Source organism: Mandrillus leucophaeus, unplaced genomic scaffold (genome assembly GCF_000951045.1).
Source record: "Mandrillus leucophaeus isolate KB7577 unplaced genomic scaffold, Mleu.le_1.0 Scaffold25, whole genome shotgun sequence".
Classification (NCBI taxonomy): domain Eukaryota; kingdom Metazoa; phylum Chordata; class Mammalia; order Primates; family Cercopithecidae; genus Mandrillus; species Mandrillus leucophaeus.
Window position 1 is genome coordinate 5,445,209 of NW_012102587.1, and position 15,158 is coordinate 5,460,366.

General features: G+C 38.5%; 1 protein-coding gene across 1 annotated transcript in view; it reads right to left on the reverse strand.

Moving 5' to 3' along the window:
* Positions 1–15,158, reverse strand: part of EPB41L5 (erythrocyte membrane protein band 4.1 like 5) — a 162,336-nt gene that overhangs the window by 32,693 nt on the left and 114,485 nt on the right. Inside the window, exons 18-19 of the mRNA XM_011983467.1 lie at positions 3,905–4,033; positions 438–502 (exon numbers count right to left, since the gene is read on the reverse strand). Coding sequence (XP_011838857.1) covers positions 438–502; positions 3,905–4,033 — 194 coding nt within the window. The remainder of the gene's footprint in view (positions 1–437; positions 503–3,904; positions 4,034–15,158) is intronic.

The following is a 15,158-nucleotide window of genomic DNA, read 5'->3' on the forward strand; positions in this document are numbered from 1 at the left end:
AATACTCATTAAAGAGAAGAAGGGCAGAAGAGACTTGGAGGGAGAAGCAAAGAAAGTTACTCAGCTACTGTGAGAACCCATGGCAAGTAAGGCACAAAAACAAGGCCATTGTGATAACAGGATGACACCAAAGTTAACTGTAAGAGAATAATACACACTCCTTACCAGGTAACTGAAAAGATTATACATATCTTTAAGATGGTTTCTGCTCTGTTGGTTTGAATCAGTTGAAGATAAATGGGAATGTTGGGAGAATAATCAGGAACATCTTCAAATATAAAACTAGGTACTAAGTGGTCTGTAACGGATACAATAGAGTGAATTCAAGCTATCTTTCAGACAGACATCCTGAAACCATGTGGTGATAGACTGAGAAGAAAAAAAAGACAAAAAGTAGACAAGAACATCAATTTAATTCAGTCTATCCAGAACTGTACCTGTTTGTGGCAGCATCCTGAACATTGGCATTTTTATGACTTAATAAGCTATCTTCTTTTGTAACCTAAGAAAATGAAATATTAAAGAAAAGTGAATCTTTGTTAAGGATACTAAAGTAACAAGAAATTTACATTTCTTTCTGGTAAAAATAGAAACTTCAGTTTGCTTCAATTAAAATTAGAGGTAATCATACCTTATCTATGGAAATATCAGCTGTGCACCTAGTACAAGCCTATCCCATACCTAAATTAATAATCAAAGATTCATTTTTTATTTTGTATACAAATTCATACGATCTTACTAGATGGTTCTCAATAATGCACCCATGTTTTATTTTTTTAGAGATAGAGTCTCACTCTGTCCCCCAAGACTGGAGTGCAGTGGTGCAATCTCAGCTCACTACAACCTCTGCCTCCCAGGTTCAAGCGATTCTCCTGCCTCAGCCTCCCGAGTAGCTGGGATTACATGTGTGCACCACCACACCTGGCTAATTTTTGTATTTTTAGTAGAGAAAGGGTTTCACCATGTTGGTCAGGCTGGTCTCGAACTCCTGATGTCAAGTGATCCACCTGCGCGGCCTCCCAAAGTGGTGGGATTAGAGGCATGAGCCACCACACCTGGCATCAATAATGCACCCATTTTTTAAAAAAAAAAAGTAGAGTTCAACATTTTTTTTTTAAATGGCATACAAACATTTCCACTATCTCCCCTACTCCCCACCTCAATATTCCCTTGAGGCTTCCCACATAATCCCATGAAAAAAACCCTTATTCGAGGTAAACGATGATCTATACTTTATACAGTTTCACATAATTGGAATCACAGTACCTATCCTTTGCGTCTGCTTCTTTAGAGCAGCATGGATATGTCTTTGAGATTCACTCATGTTGTATAAGTCACTAATTCATTCCTTTTTATTCAGAGAGACATTTCATTGTATAGATACATCACAATTACCTGTTTTCGATGAACATTTGGATTTTTTCCAGTTTTTAGCTATTTCGTATAAAGCTGCTAGGAACACTCATGTACTAACAGCTGTGTTAACCTGAGTTTTGATTACTCTTGGACAAATATCTAAGAATGTAATTGCTGGGTTAGATGATATGAGTATGTTTAATGCATTGCCAAACTCTTTTAAAGTGTTTATACCATTTTATGTTCTTACCAGCAACGTATGTGCACCGCAGGAGCTCCATCATCACCAGCACAGGGATGGTCAGTGTTTAATTTTAGCTATTTCAGTGGACATGCCTTTCATCATTAATTATGACGTAGATTTTGTTCTTAAATGCTCTTTATCAAGCTGAAGGAGTTCCAGTCTCTTGCTAGTTTGCTGAGAGTTTTTATCATGAACAGGTGTTGAATTTTGTGAAATGCCTTTTCTACGTGAATTGAGACCATTTTATGCATTTTTTAATATGGTGAACTATCTTGGGTTTTGAATGATAAACCAACATTTTCCCCAAGATAAACCATACTTGGTCATGATGTATGATCCTACTTATAAACTGTTGAGTATATTTTGTTAAGAACTTTTAAGTTAATGTTCATGAGGAGTACTAGTCTGTGGTTTCTTGTCATTTTTTTTCTGGTTTTGCTATTGGGGTGACACTAGTCTCATAAAATGAACTGGGAAGTGTTCCTTCCTCTTTTTGAAGAACTTTGTATAGAACTGCTAATATTTCTTCTATAAATGTTTAGTAGATTTCACAGTGAAGGTGTTTGGTCCTGGATTTCTCTTCATGAGAAGGTCTTTTCATTGTAAAATCAAATCCCTTTAACTTTAGGCAACTCATGTTATTTCTCTCTTCTTCAAGTCAAGAAAGATCCAAAATGATAACTGAAATGTAAGGTAATGATTTCTTAGTCCATTCAAGCTGCTCTAACAAAACACCATAATCTGGGTGGCCTATAAATAACAAATATTTATTCCTTGCAGTTTAGGGGGCTCAGAAACCAAAGATTCTGGCACTGGCAGATTTAGTGTCTGGTGAGGGTCCATTCCTCACACATGGCGCCTTCTCACTGCATCCTCACGTGACTGAAGGGTTAAACAAGTTCCCTCCAGCCTCTTTTATAAGAGCACTAAGCCCACTCTTGGGGGCTCTGCCAAAGGCCCCATGTGTTAATACCATGGCTTTGGGGATTAGGTTTCAACATACAAAATTTTGAGGGGCGATGCAACCATTCAGACCATAGCAATGACCATAGCAAATGATAACTATTACTACTACCGCTACTATAACTAACTATCAAGGGTCAACAGTTTCTAAATGCTCATTATGTGCCAGGCACTATTCCAATTATCTTATTTCACCTTTACAACCCACCTTAAGGTAGTTACTACCACTATCCTATTTTATACAAAATTAAACTGAGGTTCACAGAAATTAACTAACTTGCCCAAGTCACAAAGCTAGTAAGTGGTAGAATAGAAATAAGATTCTAGAGTCAATACTATTATATTTTATATTTATATGTAAATATTTTATATTTATATTCTGGGGAGAAAATGGATAAAGAACATGAACAATATTCCTAAAGTCCACTCAGGTCTCTTCAAGGCTTGTATCTCAGGACAGGATGGGTAAAGTGCATCTTCTCAATAACAGGTGAATTTGAAATCCTAGTTGACAACTGACTTAGTGAGGCAGGCTTCTGTCCTGGTTTTAGGACAGAATGTAAGTTTGAAAGTCACAGAGAGCCAAGCAAAAGCTGATTTTGAGAGCAAGGCTGCTGCATCCCTCACGGGAGCTGGTCCCTACTCACTCCATCCTTCACCATGTCACAGCCAACTCTTCAGCTTGTACCTCACTCTTTTTGCTAATTACATAAACATATTGCCAAACTGAGGGTAGATGGGTTGTGGGGAATAGTGGATGGATAAAGACAGACCTAGAATCATAGATTTAATACTGAAATAAGCCTTTAAAAATCATAAGACTTTCTGGCTATCAAAGTGGCAAAAATTGAAGGCTCACTTCTATACAAATTTGGCTTTTTTAGCCTTCAAATCCTCCTGAGCATCTTTACTCTTATTTTTTTTTTTTTTAGACGGAGTCTCGCTGTGCTCCCAGGCTGGAGTGCAGTGGCATGATCTCGGCTCACTGCAAGCTCCGCCTCCCGGGTTCATGCCATTCTCCCGCCTCAGCCTCCCAAGTAGCTGAGACTACAGGCGCCCGCCACCACGCCCGGCTAGTTTTTTGTATTTTTAGTAGAGACGGGGTTTCACCATGTTAGCCAGGATAGTCTCGATCTCCTGACCTCGTGATCCACCCGCCTCGGCCTCCCAAAGTGCTGGGATTACAGGCTTGAGCCACCGCGCCCGGCCTTTACTCTTATTTTTTAACCCCCTGACTGTGCCCTTAAACTAGCTTGATTAGAATTTAGAGTTGGGGAAGGCAACTCTCTACATTCCACACTCTTTTCACTTCACCAGGGCTGTCTATCAAAGGCAGCTTACCTTATGCACTGCTTCTACTTGAGCCTTCAAAATGTTGCTCTTGAAGTCAGGAGGAACTCTCATGGCATTCAGTCCTGGGTTCTCAATGACATTATTAAGGCATTTCTCAGTCAACTTCACCACTTCTTCCTAGATATTTTAAAACTATACTGTAATCAACTGTGATGATGCATTATAGTTATATGGAAATAGGAAACAGACTGATGAAAGCTCATCTTCAATCAGGAAATCATGTGTCTTAAGCAGTCATATCTTATTTCAGGCATAAGCAACTCTTACAATCATCTATCTGTGAAGAGCTCTGGATTTAAAGGGAACAGCCTCTGTAGGGCCTAACCTAAAGCTGTAGCAAACTCTAACCCAAAGGGCAAATCTGGCCAACCACCTGTTGCATAAACACAGTTTACTGGAGTTCAGCCATATTCATTCCTCTGTGCTGCTTTCATGCTACAATTGGCAGAGCTAAGTAGCTGTGAAAGAGACTACGAGGTTCTCAAAGACTAAAATATTTACTATCTGGTTCTTTACCGAAATAATCTGCCAACCTCTGGTCAAGAAAACAGTCTTCATGCCCTACTTTTCATCTTTCAGCTCAAAAATACTAGTTGCTAAAGGTCACATATGCCTTCATTGTACCCACTGTCCTCGCTGAGTGCAGTTGAGATTCTGTTCCTTTATGCTTTTAAAACAAATTATTGGCCGGGCGCGGTGGCTCGAGCCTGTAATCCCAGCACTTTGGGAGGCCAAGGCGGGCGGATCACGAGGTCAGGAGATCGAGACCATCCTGGCTAATACGGTGTAACCCCGTTTCTACTAAAAAATACAAAAAACTAGCCAGGCGAGGTGGCAGGCGCCTGTAGTACGAGCGACTCGGGAGGCTGAGGCAGGAGAATGGCGTAAACTGGGGAGGCGGAGCTTGCAGTGAGCTGAGATACCGCCACTGCACTCCAGCCTGGGCGACAGAGCGAGACTCTGTCTCAAAAACAAAACAAAAAACAAACAAAAATTACTGCTCATCAAAGAACAACAAAAACTGATTCCTGAGATAAAATTTGAAGATAAAGAACATTCTGGATTGCCTCAGGTGATTAAGGAGAGGAAAGTAATCGAAAAATCTATAGATCTTGATATGGCGTAAATCCTAAAGGATTTCAAAGACATAGATCAAGAGAAAACCAAAGTCTGGAAGGGGATAATGAAGGAGACAAATAAATAATATAAATGTATTTATTACCACTGAATGATACACTTAAAAATGGTAAAGATGGTAAATCAGATATGTATATTTTTACCTAGTTTTTTTTTTTTTTTTGTATTTAAAGAGAAAGCAGAGAGACTAAGTTGCAGAGAGGAGGAGGGATGAAGAAAGAAGAATCTTGACAACTCCTAGAATCATGGCATCTCAAAGTTGGAAGGAACAACAGTCCGTCCAACCACCAAAATACTTCAAGAGGTGGGTAATTTTTAGTCTCAGCCTAAGAAAAGTTCTCGCACACTGGAGAACGTGCTACTTCCTTGGTCAGATGACTGTTAGGAAACACTTTCCTGTGTTAAGGTCAAATCTGCATACCTCTAACGTTTTCACTGACCTTAACTCTTCTCTGAGGCCACTAAAAAGCAAGTCACATTAATTCCTCTTTCACATAATAGCTCTTCATATATCTAAAGATGGTTAACAGGCTCCCTCCTGAGATTTCTGCGTGGCAATCGTCCAGCTAGTACTCCCAAGTTGTAACTTAGTTTCAAGACCCTTCACCATACAGGTCCCGCTCTTCTCAAACTGCCACTTTTCTATATCATTTTTAGAGTGCTATCCAGAAATGAAAAAAAATAGTTGAACCTCCCCTTTTGAACCCTTTGAGTTAATACAATATAGCTCTTTTGCAGCTGATTCATACTTCATTTACATATTCTTACTTTTAAAATACATGCTGCTGTAATATTCTAATCCCCTACCCTAGCCCTGTACTTATGATGATTTGTCAAAGTCTATGTTCTTAAACCCAGTCTGTCATTCCAATCTATCCAAGTCTTCATGGATCCTGATTTTGTCTTTCAAAAACTGTACTTCCCAGCTGTTATCTGAAAATTCAATTTAGCATAAGAGACCTGGGAAAGAAAGTGGTCACTAGAGATGGCCATTTGCAATATTAACTTCTGTGGGATTTAGACAGGGCTAAAGTTTCCTGAGGGCCAAGAACTTGTCATTCGTCTGTGAATTCCACACAGTATTTATTATTTTATCTTACAAAAAGTAGACGATAAACACATTTTTAGAACTGAACCAGCAGTACATAAGGCATGTCAGGTGACTGTATAAATCCTGCATAATGCAGGCCGGATGTGATCTCTCTACTATGGGCTCTTACAACACTGTCAACTCTGCTGTCAGTAGTGCTAGTCTGAGTCTTCAGTAATCTTAAGGTTGCTGGCTAAGACACTCCCAGTTCTTAGGGCAAGTCAACTAACACATTATGCTTTACTTTAGAATGATGCATTTTATTTTCAGTAGGTTTTCTTCCTAAAATTACTTTAGTCAGGCTGACGTTAAGATTAATTTGCATTCCTTAAGCAAACAACAACTGTTCATTGTAGAGGCAGCGAAATCAACCTTTATTAAAAATGCATCACATTAATAAAACATGGATCCGTTTTTTCACAATACAGGTTGTGCATCCCTTTCCCAAAGTGCTTGGGACTAAAAGTATTTCAGATTTTGTATTTTTTCAGATTTTGGGATATATGCCTTACACTTACTGGTTGAACATTCCTAATACGAAAATCCAAAATAAAAAATGCTCCACTGAGCATGTCCTTTGAGCATCATATCAGTGCTCAAAATGTATTAGATTCTGGGTCATTTTGAATTTTAAATTTTCAGATCAGGGGGCTCAACTCAAGTTGACTAGAGTTAAGGCAAGGTAGTCAGATGTCCTTTATTAGTAGTACAATACTGAATTCTTCCTTCTATTCTTTAAAAAAAACCTAATTTTTTTTTTAATTTTTATGGGTACATAGTACTTGTATATATTTATGGGGACATAAGATATGTAGATACAGGCATACAATGTGTAACAATCACATCAGGGTAAATGGAGTATCCATAACCTGAAACATTTATCATTTCTTTGTGTACAAACATTCCAATTATACTCTTTTACTTATTTTCAAATGTACATTAAGTTATTGACTGTAGTCACCCTGTTAACGCTATCAAATGCTAGATCTTATCCATTCCATCACTCTTAACTATACTTTTGTACCCATTAACCATACCCACTTTCACCCACACCCTCCATACTACCCTTCCCATCTGGTAACCATCAATCTACTCTCTATCTCCGCAAGTTTAATTCTTTGTTTTTGGCTCCCACAAATGAGTGAGAACATACGAAGTTTGTCTTTCTGTTCCTGGCTTCTCTTAACATAATGTCCTCCAGTTCCATCCAGGTTGTTGCAAATGATAGGATCTCATTCTTTTTTATGGCCGAATAGTACTTCATTGTATGTACCAGATTTTCTTCATCCATTCATCTGCTGATAGATATTTAGGTTGATTCCAAATTTTGGCTGTTGTGAACAGTGCTGCAATAAACATGGGAGTGCAGCTATCTCTTCGATATACTGATTTCCTTTCTTTTGGGCATACATCTAGCAGTGGGACTGCTACATCATGTGATAGTTCCATTTTTGGGTTTTTGAGGCACTCTGTACTTGCTGTACTAATTTACATTCCCACCAACAGTGTACAAGGGTTCCTTTCTCTCCACATCCTCGTCAGCGTTCATTATTGCCTGTCTTTTGGATAAAAGCCATTATAACTGGGGTGAGATGATATCACACTGTAGTTCTGATTAGCATTTCTCTGATGATCAGTGATGTTGAGCACCTTTTCATAAACTTGTTTGCCATTTGTATATCTTCTTTTGAGAAATGTCTATTCAGATTTTTTGCCCATTTTAAAATCAGATTATTAGATTTTTTTTCCTATTGAGTTGTCTAAGCTCCTTATATATTCTGGTTGTTAGTCCATTGTCAGATGGGTAACTTTCTACCATTCTGTGGATCATCTCTTCACTTTGTTGATTGTTTCCTTTGCTGTGCAGGAACTTTTTAACTTGATGTGATCTCATTTGTCTATTTTTGCTTTGGTTGCCTATGCTTTTGGGATATTATTCAAGAAATCTTTGCATAGACCAATGTTTTGGAGAGTTTCTCTAATATTTTCTTTTAGTAGTTTCATAGTTTGAGGTCTTAGATTTAAGTCTTTAATCTGTTTTGATTTTTGTATATGGCCAGAGATAGAAGTCAAGTTTCATTCTTCTGCATATGGAAATCCAGTTTTCCTAGCACCATTTATTGAAGGAGACTGTCCTGCAGATGTATGGATTTATTTCTGGCTTCTCTATTCTGTTACATCGGTCTATGTGTCTGTTTTTATGCTAATACCTTGAGTTTTGGTAACTATAGCTCTGTAGTGTAATTTGAAGTCAGGTACTATGAGTTCTCCAGTTTTTTCTTTTTTTCTCAGGATGGCTTTGGCTATTCTGAGTGTTTTGGGGTTCCATATAAATTTCAGAATTTTTTTTCTACTTCTGTGAAGAATATCATTGGTATTTTGATAGGGATTAAACTGAATTGGCAAACTGCTTTAGGAAGTATGGACATTTTATCAATACTGACTCTTCTATTCCATGAACATGGAATATCTTTCACATTTTGTGTCCTCTTTGATATCTCATACCGTTATTTTATAGTTTTCACTGTAGAAATCTTTCACTTCTTTGATTATTTTTATTCTTAGGTATTTCCTTATATTTGTGGCTCTTGTAAATGGGATTACTTTCCTCATTTTTTCTTCAGTTTGTTTGCTGTTGGCATATAGAAATGCTACTGATTTTTGTATGTTGATCTGTATCCTGCAACTTTACTGAATTTATCAGTTCTGTTTTTCCTTTTCTTTAGGTTTTTCCAAATATAAAATAATATCATCTGATGATAATCTGAATTCTTCCTTTCTAATTTAGATGCCCTTTATTTGATTCTCTTGTCTGATTGCTCTAGCTAGGTCTTCCAGTACTACACTGAATAACAGCGGTGAAAGTGGGCATCCCTGCTTTTTTCCAGATCTTAAAGGAGGCTTTCAGGTATGATACTAGCTGTGGGTCTGTCATAACATGACTTTTAGTGTGTTGAGGTATATTCCATCTATACCCAGTTTTTTAGAGTTTTTTTTTTTTTAATCACAAAGGGATATTGAACTTTATCAAATGCTTTTTCAGCATCAATTGAAATGATCATACAGTTTTTGTCCTTCATTCTGCTGATATAAGGTATCACCTTGATTGATTTACATATGCTAACCCATCCTTATTACATCCTGGGATAAATCCCACTTGGACATGATGACTTATCTTTTTAATATGTTGTTGAATTCACTTTGCTAGTATTTTATTGAAGATTTTTGCATCAATATGCATTAGAGATACTGGTCTGTAGTTTTCCTTTTTTGAGGTATCTTTGTCTGGTTTTGTTATCAGAGTAATACTGATTTCATAAAATGAATTTGGAAATATTCTTTCCTCCTCTATTTTTTGGAACAGTTTGAGTAGGACAGGTATTAGTTCTTCTTTAAATATTTGGTAAAATTCAGCAGTTAAGCCATCAGGTCCTGGGCTTTTCTTTGCTGGAAGTCTTTTTATTACAGCTTTGATCTTGTTACTTGTTATTGGTCAATTCAGGTTTTGGATTTCTTCTTGGATCAGTCCTGGTAGGCTGCATGTGTCTAGGAATTCATCCATTTCTTCAATGTTTTCCAATTTATTGGCATATAGTTGCTCATACTAATCTCTAATGATCCTTCAATTTTTGCAGTATCAGTTATGAGTCTCCTTTTTCATCTACAATTTTATTTAATTGAGTCTTCTTTCTCTCTTAATCTGGCCAAAGGTTTGTCCATTTTATCTTTTCACAAAATAACTTTTTGTTTCGTTGATCTTTTGTATTTTCTTCATTTCAATTTCATTTATTTCTGCTCTGATCTTTATTATTTCTTTTCTTCTATTAATTTTGGATTTAGTTTGCTCTTGCTTTTCTAGTTCCTTAAGATGCATCAGTAGGCTGTTTATCTGAAGTTGTTCTACTTTTGTGATATAGGCCCTTATTGCTATAAACTTCCTTCAGTACTGCTTTTGCTGTATCCCATAGATTTTAGTATGTTTTGTTTCCATTTTCATTTGTTTCAAGAAATTAAAAAATTTCCTTACTTCTTCATTGACCCACTGGTCATTTGGAAGCATACTGTTTGATTTCCATGTGTTTGTATAGTTTCCAAAGTTTCTCTGCTATTGATTTCTAGGTTTATTCCATGTGGCCAGAGAAGATACTGGAAATGATTTCAGTTTTTTTGAATGTTCAAGACTTGTTTTGTGACCTAACATATGGTCTATCCTTGAGAATAATCTGTGTGCTGAGGACAAGAATGTATATTCTGCTGCCACTAGATAAAATGTTCTATTAGGTCCATTGGTCTACACTGATTAAATCCAATTTTTGAGTTAATTTTTCTGGATTATCTATCCTTTGCTGAATGTGGGGTGAATTCTCCAGCTACAGTTGTATTGAGGTATATCTCTCTGTAGCTCTGATAATATTTGCTCTATATATCTGGGTGCTCCAGTTTAGGTGCATATATTATTCATAATGTTAAATCCTTTTGCTGAATTGACCATTTATCAATATATAATGTCCTTCTTTGTCTCTTTTTATGGTTTTTGTCTCAAAATCAATTTTATCTAATATAAATAACCTGTTCTTTTTTGGTTTCCATTTGCATGGAATATCTTTTTCCATCCCTTTATTTTCAGTCTTTAGGTGTCTTTATAGGTAAAATGTGCATCTTGTAGGCAGCTGATCGCTGGGGCTTTTTTTTTTTTTTTTTTAATCCATTTAGCCACTCTGTGTTTTGATCGGAGAGTTTAGTTCATTTACATTCAATATTATTATTGATAAGTAAGGATTTACTACTGCCATTTTGTTACCTGTTTTCTGCTTGTTTTGTGGTCTTCTCTTCCTTCTTGCCTGCCTGCCTTTTTGTGAAGGGTGCTTTTCTCTGGTGGTATGTTTAAATTTCTTGCTTTTTATTTCTTTGTGCAACAGTTGTAGGCTTTTTGATTTGAGGTTACCATGAGGCTTGCAAATATCATCGTGTAACGTTATTTTAAACTGATGACAACACTGATAGCAAAAAAAAAAAAAAAAATTAACAAGCAAAGAGAAAATAAAAACTCTATACTTTAACTTCAAACCGCACCCACCCCTACTTTTTAACTTCTTGTTGTTTATATTTATAGCTTATTATATTATGTCTAGAAAAGTTGTTGTAGTTATATTTTTGATAGTCTTTTAGCCTTTCTACTCAAGATATGAGTAGTTTATACACAACAATTTCAGTGTTATAATATTCTGTATTTGTTAGTGTACATACGATTACCAGTGAGTTGTGTACCTTCAGATGATTATCTTATTGTTCATTAACATCTTTTCCTTTCAGTCTGAAGAACTCCCTTCAGCATTTCTTATAAGACAGGTCTGGTGAAATCCCTCAGCTTTTGTTTGTCTGGGAAAGTATTTCTCCTTCATGTTTGAAGAATATCTTCAAACATGGATATACTATTTTAGGATAAAAATTTTTACTTCACTTTAAATATGTCATGCCGCTCTGTCCTGGCCTGTAAGGTTTCTGCTGAAAAGTCTGCTTCCAGACGTACTGAAGCACCCTTATATGTTCTTTGTTTCTTTTATCTTGCTGTTTTTAGGATCCTTTATTTAACATTGACATTTGGGAGTTTGATTATTCAATATCTTGAGGTAGTCCTATTTGGGTTACATCTGCTTGACATTCTATATACTCCTTGTACTTGAATATTGATATCTTTCTCTAGGTTTGGGAAGTTCTCTGTTATTATCCCTTTGAATAAACTGTCTATCACATCTCTTTACCTCCTCTTTAAGGCCAATAACTCTTCGATTTGTCCTTCTGAAGCTATATTCTAGATTTTCTAGGAATGTTTCACTTTTTTTATTTTGTCTCCTCTGACTGTATTTTCAAAGAGCCTGTCTTCAAGCTCACTAATTCTTTCTTCTGCTTGATCAATTCTGTGGTTGAGAGACTCTGATGCATTCTTCACTACATCAATTGAATTTTTCAGCTCTAGGATTCCTGCTGATTTTTAAAAATTATTTCAATCTCTTTGTTAAATGTATCTGATAGGATTCTGCATTCCTTTTCTGTGTTATCTTGAATTTCACTGAGTTTCCTCAAAACAGCTATTTGAATTATCTGCCTGAAAGGTCACATCTCTCTCTCTGTCAATCTGGGATTGGTCACTGGTGCCTTATTTAGTTTGTTTGGTGAGGTCATGTTTTCCTGGATGATCTTGGATGCTTGTTGATGTCTGGGCATTAAAGAGCTGGATATTTATTTATTGTAATCTCTGCAGTCTGGGCTGTTTGTACCCATCTGTCTTGAGAAGGCATTCTAGTTATTCAAAGGGAATTGAATATTGTGATATAAGTTTTTGGTCACTTCAGCCGTGTATTAGGGGGAACCCCATGCCCAGTAAGGCTGTGACTTCTTGCAGACTTGTTGAGATATAGCCTTGGTGGTCTTGGGTAAGATCCGGGAGAATTCCCTGGATTACCTGGCAGAGTCTCTTGTTCTCTTCCCTCACTTTCTCCCATACAGTCTCTCTCTTCTCAGTGAGCTGCATGGAGTTGGGGAAGAAATGACACAGGCACCCCCGTGGCTACCCACTGACACTGTGCTGAGTCAGACCTGAAGCCAGTACAGTACTGGGTCTCACCCAAGGTATGTGGTGACTACTTCCTGGCCAACACTGACGGTTATTCAAGGCCCAAAGTTGCTTTCGTCAGCAAGTGGTGAATCCAGTCAGACTTGTGCCTTTCTCTTTGGGACCGCAGGTTCCCTTCTGGCTCAGGGCTGGTTCAGAAATGCCGCCTAAGGAGCTATGGCCTGGAGTTGGGAACTGTAGGAATCTACTCAGTACTTTATTTTACCATGACTGAGCTGTTACTCAAGTAGCAAGACAAAGTTCTTTTTATTCTTCCCTCTCCTCTCCTCAAGCAGAAGGTGTCTGCCCATGGCCACCACAGCTGAAAATGCCCTGGGTCACATCTGACGCCATCATGGTACCAGGTCTTGCCCAAGGCCTGTGGCAAGTACTACCTGGAAACCACTGACCCAAGGGTTCTTTCGTCAGCAGGTGACAGATTCTGCCAGGACTGGGTCCTTTTCCTCAAGACAGCAGGTTCCCTTCCAGCCCATGGTATGTCTAGAAATGTAACTGGGAGGTAGCGCCTGAAATGGAGGCTTTAGGACTCTGCTTGGTGCTTTACTTTATTGTGGCTACACTGGTATCCAATCTACAAGACAAAGTCTTCTTTACTCTTCCCTCACCTTTCCTTAAGTGGAAAAAGTAAACTGCACTGCCTGGGACTGGGAGAGGGTGATGCAAGCATTCCTTTGGCTACTCCAGCTAGTATCTTTCTAGGTCACGTGTACCCCAGGTCCACTGGCTCTGAGCCCAGCACAGTACTGGGATGTGCCCAGGAACTGTAGTCCTTGTGGCCTAGACTATCTTTCAAATTTATTTAGGACCCTACAGCACTTTTGCCCACAGCAGTGGGCTAGCTGGAACTCAGATTCCAATCGCTGGGATGGATGATTCTTCTCTGGCTAGGATTGTTCTAAATGCAGCCTCTGTGGGCACCAGCGAAATTCTGCCCTGTGTTGCTTTCCATTCTGACAGACCAACACTGAGTTCCAACACAAAGTGCCATAGTCACTGTGCTCTCCCTCCCCCAAGCACAGATTCTCTCAGTGCCACCCTCCTCCATAGGGGAGGGGTGGCATCAGCAATTCAAGACTGTCTTTCCTGCCCTCTTCAGTGCCTCTTTCCCTGGTGTAATGTTAAAACCAGGTACTATGATGGTTCACCTGATTTCTGGTTCTTATGAAGGTGCTTTCTTGTATGGAGAGCTATTTAATTTGGTGTTCCTGCAGCGAGGATGATCACTGGAGGGTTATATTTGCCCACCTTGCTCCATCTCCCTCCTTCCTTCTATTCTTGTCTGGCACAGAGTAAACCCTCACTGAATATTGTTATTCCTCCTAGCTACGTGATCCCCCAAATGTTCCTTGATGGCACACTGTCCTTCACCTAAAGTACTCCTTTACTCTCCTATCCTGAACCCACACTCCTCCTCATCTTTTCAAGGCTTCAAAACTAATGCAGTAGACACTCTGCTTCAGAGGATCAGTTACATTATAGCAAGATAGGCAGGACATTTTACAAAAGAAACAAGTAGCTGTTCAATAGATTTCCATGAACTCCGAGCACAGTCAACAATCCCCGCCCCCCCCCCACCCCCAAGTTTTACCAGACTTCATTCTTTAGCGCCATTGCAGTCTTCCACTAAATTTCCACTAGTTATTAATCAACTACAGCTTTTATCTAAAGTTTTCTATTTATCCTTCTGTCTCTGGCCCTGAATTCCCCTACATTACAGAGATATATTTAAAAACTGACACCATGAAAGCAAACAGACAAGTGGGATAGAGTACTGAAAAGTCAAGAAAATGGAAAGCATTTCTGAAACTGAATCACCTTCTAACAGCTATTTCTAAGAAAAAATATATTAGAAAGAAAGGGGGGGAAGAAAGGGCTTGGATCCAGAAAGACGGTTTTAATAATGACAGTGCAAGACAGAAGAAAATCACTTTCTACTCTATACTGGTCTCTAAAGAAATGCCAGTTAGTGGTAAATGATCCTGTCTGACAGCTTTGAAGAGAGCAGTGGGTCTCCCAGCATGGAGGTTGAGATCTGAGAACGGACAGACTGCATGCTCAAGTGCATCCCTGACCCTTAAGTAACCTAACTGGGAGACATACCCCACTAGGTGCAGACCAACACCTCACACCTCACACGGCTGGGCACATCTCTGAAACGAAGTTTCCAGAGCAAGAATCAGACAGCAGCACTCGCCGTTCAGCAATATTCTACCTTCTGCAGCCTCCGCTGCTGATACCCAGGCAAACAGGGTCTGGAGTGGACCTCAAGCAAACTCAACAGACCTGCAGCTGAGGGTCCTGACTGTTAGAAGGAAAACTAACAAACAGAAAGGATACCCACACCAAAACCCCATCAGTACGTCACCATCATCAAAGACCAA